This window comes from Python bivittatus, unplaced genomic scaffold (genome assembly GCF_059951505.1).
Source record: "Python bivittatus isolate LINGU-HERP-01145 unplaced genomic scaffold, Pbiv_v1 ctg000070_np1212, whole genome shotgun sequence".
Taxonomy (NCBI): domain Eukaryota; kingdom Metazoa; phylum Chordata; class Lepidosauria; order Squamata; family Pythonidae; genus Python; species Python bivittatus.
The window spans coordinates 7,065,034-7,078,362 of NW_028277034.1; the positions used below are offsets into that span (position 1 = coordinate 7,065,034).

The 13,329-nt window shown below is 37.7% G+C and overlaps 1 protein-coding gene across 2 annotated transcripts in view; it reads right to left on the reverse strand.

Annotated features, from left to right (window-relative positions):
• Nucleotides 1–13,329, reverse strand: part of FAM149A (family with sequence similarity 149 member A) — a 61,294-nt gene that overhangs the window by 34,479 nt on the left and 13,486 nt on the right. Inside the window, exons 1-3 of one of the 2 annotated variants that reach the window (XM_088131498.1) lie at nucleotides 6,756–7,034; nucleotides 3,274–3,384; nucleotides 1,206–1,338 (exon numbers count right to left, since the gene is read on the reverse strand). In XM_088131498.1, the coding sequence (XP_087987624.1) occupies nucleotides 1,206–1,338; nucleotides 3,274–3,384; nucleotides 6,756–6,850 (339 nt within the window). In that variant the 5' untranslated portion in view covers nucleotides 6,851–7,034. Of the gene's footprint in view, nucleotides 1–1,205; nucleotides 1,339–3,273; nucleotides 3,385–6,755; nucleotides 7,035–13,329 lie in introns of those variants that run through there. The other variant, XM_088131493.1, reaches the window with a different exon arrangement.

The following is a 13,329-nucleotide window of genomic DNA, read 5'->3' on the forward strand; positions in this document are numbered from 1 at the left end:
AAAGAATGGCTAAAATAACCCATTGTTTAGTCTAAGAAGCTCAAACAAGCATGGGACACATACACTCTTCTCTCAGCTCAGTAATCTTATCCTGACTTCAATACAGATAGTCCTTGCTTAATGACACTAACTGGGACTGGCAACTCCATCGCTAAGTGAAGTGGTCATTAAGTGAAACATCATGTGACCACCCCACTTATTGACAGCAGTTCTGGCAGTCCCAGTTGCAGTCATTAAATAAATCACCTGCAGTCATTAAGTGAGATATCATGTGACCATGACTTGCGACCTCCTGCCAGCTTCCCCATTGACTTTGCTTGTCAGAAGCTGTCTGAGAAGGTCACAAATGGTGATCATGTGACCACAAGATGATACAACTGTCATAAACGTGTGATGGTTGCCAAGTGCCCAAATTGTGATCATATGACTGTGGGGATACTGCAACAGTCATAAGTGCAAGGACACTTTTTTTAGTGCCATCGTAACTTCAAATAGTCACTAAATGAATGGTCATTAAACGAGGACTACATGTACATTCTTTTACTATTATGTACTTATTTTATTTCTATTCTATTTTTCTTCCTAGGTAAGAAATAAAGATTTTCAAGATAACCAAAAAAAACTTTAATACTGATATGTATAAACTATAGTCCTTCATAGTTCTTAAACAGCGAACCATGATTTAATGTTGTGGATTTTTTGATTTTGGGTTTTTTGTTGTTGTGGTTGTTTTTGTGCTTTTGAGTCAGTCTCCTGGCAACTGCCTAGACTACTCCCTGCAGTTTTCTTGGTTGGCCATTGCCTCCTTTCTATGGCTGAGAGAGAGTAACTGGCCCAAGACCACCCAGTTGGCTTTGTGCCTAAAGCAGGACTAGAACTAGGTTTCTAGCCTGGTGCCTTAACCACTACATCAATCTGGCTCTCATAATGTTGGTTTACAACCCATATCTTTTACCAGGAACAAACTGTAATATGAAAGATACTGCTTAATAAACCAACATTAAACTAGAGTTTGCCAATTAAACTTAGGGAATGGACCAAGATTAATGTACCAAAGTTGAAAATGCAAAGAGACAGTGTGTGAATCTATGTGTGAATCTAATTTAAATTTTATTCAAACTTTTGTTAAGTTTCACTGTTACTAGAAATCTACACAATATTTTTAACACATTTTACACAAACTTTACTAATGAATGTTGACCTACATCATCTCCCCAAGAGTAAACAGAACTTCTTTCAGTAGATGGGCCAGTGGTACAGCTCTGTATCCCTGACCAAGAGTTATTCAAATCTGTGGGTGTGGTTTGTCTGCTAGGTGAAAGTGATGAAACAGAAACACTGTGGAGAGAAACAAAATTCAGATGTAATGTTATGGATTATTAAAACGTCAGTAGATCCTGTGGCAATAAAACATCTGCATCTACTAGCTAGTATAGCCAATATAGATGTTATTGGCTTACATGGCAGAAGAGCAATGACTATTTCATTGATCCACTCTAATGAAATAAAAGTATGCATTTCCATATACAAAACTCAGTACAGATTAGTCTTAAAGGAACAAATTTACATAAGCCTTATGCTTACATGCTCCCCCAAGCCTCTTGGGCACCAAGAGTGGGAGAGGACCAGATGTCAGTAACACTACTCCCTGAGATCTACATTTTATGGTTCTGTAATTGGAATCATTGTTTTCCCCAATGTGGATGCTTGGCAATTTTTTTGTTGTAAGTTATTATCATTTTTTTTTTCATTTTAAAGCCATGTAGAGCTGCAGCTATGATTGAGGTGGTCTATAAGTTTGAGTAAATAAAATAAAATTCAAAAAATAAATATTTTTGCTCTTATAACATAGTCTAATATTGTCTATTGTAGATTTAAACTCAACAGTCCATATACCTAATCAAGTAGTTACATGTTGCAGTCTGCTCGGGAATAAACTAGCAAAGTTAATGGGACTTATTTCTAAACAGTGGATAGGGAGGCATCGATCCATCCAACTGTTTAGGAGTTCAGTAGGACTTTTTCTGGTAACTGGTTTGTAACTACATCTTCCAAAACAGTCTCTTCCATGTAAATAAGGCTTTCAAGGTCTCTCTTGGATCTACCTTGATTCTTGGTGGTTCTGTGGACAAGTCTGCATTATTTTCTTGACAATAATTTGAAATTGATTAGCAATTATATTCTTCTAGGATCGTTTTTCAACCTCTTAATCCCATCTACAGAAATCTTGGCTGGGGACTGCCACCTCTGTCAGCAATCACAAGTGAAGAGTTTTGTGGCATGTTAAAAGCTAACAGGTTCATGGGTCATAGGCACACATACATATTCAGGACAGATAGGAAAACATAAACATGAGCCAAAAGTGCAGAAGATGTTAATGTGCTGCTGATATTAAAGCAACAGAAACCTGCTACTTACAGGACTGTTACATGATGGAATGTGACATTGTTTTAATTTTATCTTTGTTTCTTCTTGCCTACTGGTTTCCGGGGTTGTGGTGGGGGAGTCAGGATGGGCAGGATGGGGGAAGTGGCATGGCGATCCAAGTCCTGCTGTTTTTTCATGTATCAAAATCACATGCATGTACAAAGAGCAGGTCTTGCACGATTATGCTGCATCCACCATCTTGCCCATTTTGATCCCCACTCCTACTGAGACACTAATGCTTGTACTTACTAAAGAAATGCATACTTAAATGTGTCTTGTTTGAATATTCATAGTAAAATGATATCTTGATTCCAGCACCAATTGCAAGCCTTTAAAATATACTATACATAGTACTATGATTACTCTAGCATGACCCATTTTGTCGAAGTTTCCTTTTAAGATCACTGATCAATTTTCAGTGCTAATTATACAGGGTTTCCAGCAAATGTTTTTCACATACTAACCACCTGCCACCTTTCTTCCCAGGGCTGAATTTGGAACCATCTCATGCAAAGCATATGCTTTAGTACAGAACTACCACCTCTACTACATATCAAAACCAAGCAATATTTCAATACTTATGTATTTCAAGTCACAGGAGGGAAATGACACATCCCTCTAGAGCTTGTGACTTTGCTTTGGAAATGTCACACTGTTTAAAACTGCCATGCTTCATTGAGAGTGGAGTGGGGAGGCAGAGAATGCTGAAGTGCTGTACTCTTTGAAGTCAACTGTGTTGTTATTCTCATATCAATTTACAGTACATGCATCTATCCGCTTTTTAACAATAAAAATGAGGTAAGTATTGACTAAATACTTATTGTGATTTCAAAAATTAATACATACAAGGAATAGTTGTCAATTGCTTCTTGTACACTTTTCGTAAAAGGTGCTGGAAGGCAATATTCACTCTTCGCTTGGAAGTGATGGTCTGCAAGTCCTTTTGACAGCCCTTTTCTGGAAGAATTAGATGCAATTAATTCTAATCTATGTCCTCTTTTCATTCATTGTAACTTCACAATGTCCACTTCATTTTACAGTAGATGAACACCTAAATAAAAGATTTCAAGGATCAATGACAGATGTCTGTGCTTCTCACTTACATCTATACAACCCTTGCAATTGTGGGAATTCTTGCAATTGTGGTCCCAACACATCTGCATGACTTTAGATTGGCAACACTGATATAAAGACTGAAAGCCTAATTTAAAAGCAACCTGCTTATTAACACATTTCAACTGGAACTTTTATTTGACAGGCAACAGTCAGATTTTCTGAAGGTTACTTCAGAAGGCTTCATGAACAAGAAACAGAACCAACACTACCCAACCTTTCTCTGAGATTTTAAGTGATCACCTGACAGCAATTTCTGTGAACTTTCTGTACCTCATTTTGGCTTTAGATCATGCTTAGGCAGTCTTTTTGAGATAGTGGACACATTTGGAATTTTGAGAATATGTTGTGGGTCCTTTTAAAAATGGCAGTCATGACAGGTGTGGTCAATTTCAAAACATCTATTTACCAGAAGGCAAAGTGCATAAGTTGTTCCCTGACACCTCTATAATCCCTTAGAATGCTTTCTATCAACCAAACCTATTTTTGTATTTTTTTTTTCCTAGGCAGATGGGGAATACTTCCAAACAAATCACTACAGAAGAATCTATGTAGGTCTTACGGGCACTCATGTAAATAAAGATGACTTTTATAAATGTATATATGAGAATGTAAAATCACAGGTGACTTTTTTTAAAATATTTTACTGAAAGTTTTAAGAACAAGAGTTATCATATATATAATCTGATAACTGCAGCGAGATTATTGTATGCACAAAGATGGAAAGATATGGCATTACCCACAATGGAGGAATGGTTGGTGAAGATGATGGAACTTGTTGAGATGGCCAAATTGACTTCTTTGATTAGAGAAAAGACAATACCTACATTTATTGCTGACTGGAAACCCCTTGTGGACTTTTTGCATAAAACAGAAAAAAATGAACTTATGATTTATGACTTTGATGATTAGACAGGACAGATTATAGAAAGAAAAGAGTCATGCTGTAACCTTAGAGTAAGAGATTAATTTATAATTGTACTTATAACTGCTGTAAAGAAGATCAGAAGCCACTTCTTTGTATTTCTTTTCTTTCATTTCTATTTTTCTTTTACTTTTTTCCTTTCTTGCACTTTTTGCTTTCTTTCTGATGTCTTTTTCTTTTCTTTTTACTTTATATTAGTTTGTATTCGTTTTTATCTTCCTTTTTAAAACTTTTAATAAAATTATATTAAAAAAGAAAAAAGAAAAGAAAAAGACACTTTGACACCCTTAATAAGTGTCTAAGAAGACTAAGGAAATATTTCAGTAAGTAAATATTACAGTATACCATTTTGCTAAGGAAGAAGGGGGAAGTAAGGGCATCTTCAGAATTTTGTATGTTTTTAGTTATATGAAAATCTTTGTTAAACAGCATCTAGACATAATTTTGCTTTTTATTGTCACACAAAACATAATTACATAAAAGAGTATCAACACAAGATTTGTGCTTTCAAATATAACCATGGGTATTATATCTGGACATTTTAATGCAGTCTCTACATCAACTATTCCATTTGTCAGCTCAGCATAATATGAATTTAAAGTCTGCATGAATTTTGTTTTGAAAACATAGCCCCCAAACATTTAAATAAAAGAAACAGGATAAATAAGTCCTTCCACTCATTAGATGGCTCTCTCAGCTTTAGTTCCCCAATGACTGATTGATTGATTGATTGATTGATTGATTGACTGACTGATTGGATGTATAGGGCCACCCAACTCAAATAGTGTGACTGGCAGCATATAACAATAAAAAAACAAACAATAACACAAAAGAACCACATAACATTAAAACAATAAACCAATAATAGTATGGATAGCTTTTAAAAAGTGTATATAATTCACAAGCAGTATATATATATGCAAAATAATCAAAACCAGGAAAATTTATTCTTCATGTGTTATACTGAAATGGTTAGCCTGCTTATTTTTGAAGGAGCAAAAATTCAATAATGATTGCATTTATTCCATCTTGCCCTTCCCCCTCAAAATCAAGAAATGGGTTTAGAAAAAGAACTTTAAGTACTTTTCTTTCTGCTACTTCATACATTACAAGAAACAAATGCACCAAGTATAAGGAATCAGATAGCAAGTCCTTAAAGTCAAGCCATACGAATGCACTTTAAGCAAAATGTGTGGAATCAATGGCTCTCCAGAAATTATGGGGTGACAACTCCAACTTCTCTGACATTGGCCTTGATGCATGCCCCTAAAGGGCTGTAGGTCCCCTAATTCTGTCTCCCAATATATTTTTGTTTCTCTCAGTATAGTTTTATTCTGTATCTCATCTATATATGTGCTATTCCTACATACAAAGTAAGAAATCTGGTAACATTCTTAAAGGGCAGTTATATTTATTCTTTAGAATTCTGTGCTATATAATACATATTAAGTAACTTCTCACAAAAAATAAACTTTTTACCTTTACCATTTAGATAAACATCTGTGAAGTACAAGTTGTACATTTACCATGGCCCACAAAATTGTTACTAATTAACCTATTCTTCCAGAGGACATGTTAAGAAAATATATACACTACTTCCTTATAAAATCACAACATTAGAGTCTTTTCAACAATATGTTCCCTGTATTAAAACTACTAGATAATCACAGTATAGTATATGGAAAGGAATAAAACTTAACACCATTAACCAGGCTCAAAGGTTTTCAATCAATTTTTTTCCTACATGCCTGCACTATGTGACACTGTCTACATCAGAACGGGTTTTGTTGTCATTTCTTTGGGAAGATTTGCTCTAAATAAAATTATCAATAATGCAATGAATCTGGGCCTTATACTTAAAAACTCTTAGTGAAAAATAATGCAAAATGTCCCCTAAAGCAAACTATTTTGTCTTTACACCTTTCAAGTCATATTTACAGCCTTCCTGTTTGCAGTGTGTTAACTTGCACCTTCAAAATTGCACTGTGATTATTTACCTCATTACAGCAAATGCATTGTTTACAAGCAGGCAGCGCATTGACATAAAATCTGAGCAACGACCTCAGAGAGTGCCACACAATGCACCCAGAGAAGCTGGCTCCCTTAACCCTCCCTTCAACAAGGATGGGGCATACAGGAGCTGAAATGACATGCTTAGTTATATGCAGAGAGGAGAATGAACAACCAGGGCCCTGTAGGAGAATACACACATATGTATTCACACAGATACATGCATGCATCAACACCCATCCTGAACTGACACACCGCATCCTCACCCGTTCTGACTTACCCTACAATAACCAGTTCTGCCTCCATCTCTTGCTGATGGGGGCTGGCAGCTCCAGGCAGACTGCAGGGGCATCGTACCCCACTAACAAAGCACATGAAAGACACAGCCCAAGAAGGCCCCCTGCTCCTCCCTTTTTACAAGCTCTGCTTCTTCTGTCTCACTCTCGCTCATTCCCAGAGTATCCTTTCATTTCTGCACATTGTCTTCTGTCTTCTTCCCAAAGAGAGACTAGCGTATATGCATGCATGCCAGTGCCTTAAAGTGTGATGTGGGTGTGTAAATGAAAGAGGAGGAGAAAGAAGGAATGGCTGCAGTTTTAAGCTTTCCCCAGTGTCTGCTCCAGTTCTGTTTCTACCGTATATTCTCTCCCAGTGCTTTTCAAAGCACTGTTACCAGATAGAAAGAAACACGTCTCTGAAAGATTCCAAAACAGTCCAAATCAGAGGGAATAAGCAGTGGAAAACAGCTCCACACATTTCACCATGGCCTCTGAGATCTTACTTTTCTGTAAAAAAATGATTGATTTCTATATTTCTGAAGCTAAGAATATTATCTGCTGTTTGTCTGTAATGGTCAGAAAGAAGGTAGTTTATTTCGAAAATGAGGAAGACTCTCTCATGTTCCCAGTTTTTGTTACTATTCATACCCCCTTTTTCTTTGTTCCACCCACAAAATAAGTTTGATCTTTCTAAAATTATAACACACACACACACACACACATACACACACACACATATATGCACACATACATACACACACACACACACATATACATACATACAATTCCTCTATTTATTCATCATTATTTTCTGATTAATTCAAGTTAAAGCACATAGGAAGAAAGAAATTAAAGCAGTTGGGAATTCTTTGTGGGCTCATTCTGATGTCCTGCTAACTGCAGCACAAAGTTGTCCCCTGATCATTTTTAGAGGACATGACCTCACAAGTTAGCCCTTCTCTCATGCCCAGCCCACCATGGAGGCAGCCTAAATTCATCCTTAGCTGTTACAGTTTTAAACTAAAGTGCTTTGTCTTCTCTCAACACAGAATATGACATACAAATGCTCTATGATATGGGCATATCCTCTCCTCCGGTCACTGGGAACAGCCATCCATCCCCATTTATCTTGGGCTGCAGAAAAAACGGGACATCTGGTTTCTGCAAAGACATCTGCCCATGTAATGCCTGAACATCATAAAGTGGCATTCAGGCATTATAGGGTTCCTTATATCCAGTGGCATACAGATCTTCTGGAAAATCGTTAGACTTGTTATTAAATGTGTTCGGTCCTCTTTCAAGAGGCTGGTAGATCTGTCTGTAAGAAAAACATAATTTAAAAGGGGGAAGGCTGATGACTGATACAAGCTGGACAAGAGCTGAATTGCTGGTTTTGTGCTAAATAAGGACACTAAAGATTTCCTGCTGCTTCTGCTGACAAGGGGTTCTGCATGGCTGTGCTTTCTACTCTTTATGACTCGAAGGGAGGCCATGCTACTCTAATGGCACACTGCATATTCCTTTTTTTTTTTAATAAACTTTATTAAAAGTTTTACAAAAAACATAAAAACTAACACAAACTAATAAAGAGTAAAAGGAGTAAAGAAAGAGAAGAAGAAGAAAGAAAAAGTGCATAAAGAGAAAAAAAAAAGAAGCTTCCAATTTCTTTTGCAGCAAATACAAGCCCACTTTGCATATTCCATGAGATGCTTTCAGGTGCTGCCAACTGTGGCCATGGCTGCCAAGACTTGGGGCACTTAATTGATGTGGGACATTTGAGAGCTGAGGTGAAATTGACAAAGAGTTCTGCCAGTTTCCCTTTTAGCAGAGGTAAACCTATGTCCAAAAATAGCTCATCTGACTAGCTGGACAGAGAATTGTCCAAACATGAAACAAGAGGGAGGTCTCTTGAAGTGCCATGCAAGCTTCTGCCTCCTTCATCCTGCATCTTTCCACTGCCCTACTGAGCTATTTTTTGACACAGGTCTACTAGTCTTCAAGGACATCAGTAGAGCCATATTTAGAAATCACGCAAGTGACAGGTTGCTGGAATTGAGCACTTCTGCATTGCTGACCAAAGCCAACTCAGGTAGCTTGAAAGACAGCTCTGTCTTGCCTTTGCTCCTGGCACCTCTCCACACTCACCCAGGCCTGCCTTACCACACTTTAAGACCAGCAATTGCTGTTTTTCATGCCAGCTGATGACACTGGATGGGATGGCATTATTACCACTAGAAAGTATTGTGTAGCTGTTCAGTCTTTGCATTCCTACATGTTTTTTAAAGGAAACAAAGAAAGATTGTGATAAAACACTGGAAGGTTAAAAGCAAAAAGGCAATGAACATTGGCAGTCCTTTAAAGTTCTATGAATGAGGCAAGGCAATCATACAATAACAGCCTCACTTGGAAGCACCCATTGGTTCATCCTCGATATTTTTTTGGGGGGGGAAATAAAAAAAATGTACATCCTTTTTGAGTCAGATTTGATCCATTGTGACTCAGTGAGTACATCCATATATTTTTCTAGGCAACAGTATGGAAGTGGTTAGCTACTGCCTTCTTCTGGTGTTTATTTTCCAACTTTCCAGTCCAGCTTACAGCCCTGAGATTTCCTAGGGATCTCCTATCCAAGTACTGACCAGGTCTGATCCTCCTTAGTTTTTTGAAATCCCCCTAGGTCAGCTCAGTGATGCCTCCTCTTTGGGCAACTTTGCAATATAGACTCTACATACACCAAAATACTCATTTCAACACCTGCTGCACAGTGCAGAAATAAGTGCAGTATGTATGTTTCAAGCTGTTATACTTTAAATTGTGAGTGGCATGTAATATATTTATACATGCAATGGCAATATTATAACAATGCTAATATCTATAATATATGACCTCCATTCTGCTGTGTTCTTACCCCTTCCTTAGTGTCACATTTCTTTGTGTCAAAACTGCTAAAATTCCTATTCTTCTTTCATTTTTGTAAAAACAAGGCAGTATACTCAGTTTCATGTAAGAGAGAACAATCATTTGCTGACATCCCTTTTGCAGAAATAGATAATAAAATATATGCAAAATACCTCAAGGTCAGTTATGTGAACTTAATACATTCATGGCAGATTGCAATTGGGAAATACTAATTGGTCGTTACTTTTAGAACAAATGTGCATGCAGCTTTATCACATTGGGGCATGACTGTTTCCAAATGACAGCTTTTCCATTTTGTATTCTGTGCCCAATATGGACATTTGTCCATATGTCACTGTCAATAGGGCACTGCTGCCATGGAAACTCTGAATTCTAGGCAAAAGAGCCATGTGGTAAGATACCCTATATTTTAATATAACCAACTGGAGGCGGGGGGGGGGGACCCTGTAGATGCCACCATGCCATCACCATTTACATCTTCCAGGTAATAAATGCAGAGTATAGTCCCATACCACAGCATGCGATCATATTTAAGCAATCGTCTGTTATAAGCCATCAGAAGTTGCCTGAGTCCAGCCCAGAAGCCAAGCAGGCTGCATGATACAGAAGACCTCCCCACTGCTTCCTCCAGAAGCACTAGGGTGGCTTCAATTGACACAGAGCTTTCACTAGACTAGGACAGTGTTTCTCTTTTGTTTTGTATTGCAGGCCAATATACATTTGGGTTCTTTTCAAAGCTGCCTTAGCATCACCTCAAAGGGTTGATTCAGGACTTGATGGAGATGGCAAGAAATGCTGAACTATATATTTTGGGACCCAAAAAACATTTCAACTGCTCACATTTCAGTAGAAGAACCAGAAGTCAAAACATGATGAAAAGAGAAACCTTGGCCATATCATAGGTTCCTCTATGCACTTCGATACTTCCTGAGTTTACAGAATACTTCACTGAATCTAAATCAACCAAAAATCAGAAGTATCTTTTTATTATTTTATTGTTCTCTGTATTTGTATTTGTGAACCACCCAGAGTTGCTGGGATTGAGGCGGTGTAAAAAAAATTAATAAATAAAATAAGGTTTTGTTGGATAACAATCCCTGGAAGCAAACCATCCAAATCCCCATATTTTATAGCTCTTCTTTGGTTCTTGATTTGAACACATTAAGCCTGAAAAATGAATCCTTTTGCATTTTGGAGAAGGAGGGTCAATTAGAGCAGTGCTTTTCAAATTTGGCAACTTTAAGATGTGTGGACTTCAACTCCCAGAATTCCCCAACCAACATCTGTCCACACATCTTAAAGTTGCCAAGTTTGAAGAACACTGAATTAGAGCCTAACCTGGGAGAGGGGCTAATGGGGACAAGATCAATCCCCATATTATCTTGCCTAAGAGAGCAAATTTCTCTTATATTTACCCCATTCACTTGAAAGAAAAATGCCCCTGATTTTAAAGCAACCCTTCCACAAATGAAAAATCAATCAGGAAAACATACAAAACTCTTGTCCTTCTTCACCACACATTTAGCTATTCTAGAAGGACCATCCCATTTTAAAGATTAGCATGACCCTGACCTTGGCTGGATTAAAGAAACTAATATGTAGTCAGACCTGGCTGGTCTCTGCATGGGAGAGCACCAGGAAATCCCTGGGCTGTTGGCCAGGCTGGAAAGTCAAAGCCAACATCCCAGAGGAAGATAGAGGCTCCCTCCTGTTGCTTCCCATGTGATCAACAGGACCTTAACATAAGGGAGTTTTCCCCCTTTTCTGGGCAGAGTAGTCTTTCTTTTAGGTAAATATTATTTCTGATGCTTTTATGCCCCAGGTCTCTTTGAGATAACTCCCCAAACCTCCTGTCCATGTATAGGGCAATACTGACTGTATTTATAGCTATTATGAAGCAAATGTTCAAATCTCTTTCCTCTGCAAACACAAATTCCAAAATAAACAGCATTCACTCATTCATTCATTGCTGAAATGTGAATTTAGGGAATAAATTAGCTCTGCAGGATCCATGGATGGTAAGTGCCCAAGGGTCCAGTTCAAACATATCAATCCAATGGATCCCTAATGACCTAATGCACAGACACCAGTCTTCCAATTTAGACATGGTGCCCGCCCAATGGCACTCTAAAGAGCCCCAAACAAATGCCAGCCTCCACAGTTTCACAGAATGTAAGTTGTGCCTAAGACTCAACTACAGCTTTTGCAAGGATATCTCACTTGCCTGGTGTGTTGTTTGTTAACTGAAATGAAGCAGAGCTGCACAGAGGAAAGAGAATATTCAGTTATATTCCCCATGTGACTTTTTCAGCCAGTCCCTTTTCTCTCCACTTGTTTATCACTTAAAAGAAACATAAGGCTATTGATATCTTGCCATGTGTGGCAATAGCAGTAGGAAAAGGGCAATTTTGGTTAGTAAAATATCACAAAGGGGGAAGAGTCAAAGGATCTCAGACCCAACAAGAGATTCCTCACTGCAGCTCATTTCAATTTAATCACAGTTCTGCTGCAGGGCATATAGGTAGTATTCATGGATATGGCGACACCTCTAGTGAAAACAAAATATAAAGATTCTTCAGGTGCAGAACCTAGAAATAATTCAAACAACAGTTTTCAGCCTTTCACTTGGGTTTGCATGGCTGAATTCTGTTGGTCGACTTGGCTTCTGAGGCTCGAACTGAGAATTCAGATGACAGAAATGCATTAGCAGGGGATGTGCGTGTTATGTGTGTGTGCGTCTATGTCTGCCCCACAATTAGGGACAGACAGGAGCACGTATGTGCATGAGCACGCACACACTTAATAAGCATTGTGCCCAAAGTTGGCCGCAGATATTTTTCTGGGTGACGCAAATAATAAAATGATACATTTTTCCCATTCTGATATAGATTATGATGGACATTTCTGACGGTTAGTCTTAGTACTTAAGAAAGGAAGAGGCACAGACATTTCACTGCACTTCAGATCTCTGCATCCAGATCAGGCCATCACTGAACCATGGAACTGTCCTGATGAGATAACATAATGCCACCGCTAGATGTCAGTGTTTATGTACATATTAGATTGCTGCAGAATCTCCACAGAAGAGCTATTGGAGTACAGGATAGCCGGTCTCATTTCACTCCTCTTTTTAATTAAACCAGGCCTGGCATTTCTCTTATCTGTCAGCCTTTTGATAAATTAATGTTTAAAGGCAATTCAAATAAGACTTGGATTAATCACTCTCATAATAAATATGATCTTGATAAGTTTCTGCTTCGTTAAAACGTTCATTTTTTTTAAAGCTGAGCTTATATTCTACATGAAAAAACAGCAGAAATATTAAGGGTTAATTCAACTTTGCAATTTTAGTGTCTCCTTAGAAAACAACCAATCTGACAAATGTTTTGTGTGAATTGGCTCCCTGTCTGATTTCAGTTATACAGTAATTCTCAACTTTCATGTTTTGACCTAAAGAAATGAACTTTATTTTTTTCTATCTAAATGTCAAATATTATTTTCTATCTAAATTCCGTCACATGCTTTAAAATACATACTTGAGCTACATTATATTTTTAAGCTGATCAGATGAAAAAGGATGTTTATAATAACAGTACAGGTCTACACAAATTTCAGGAACAAAATGGAATATTCAGCATCTATGTAATGCAAGGGAGA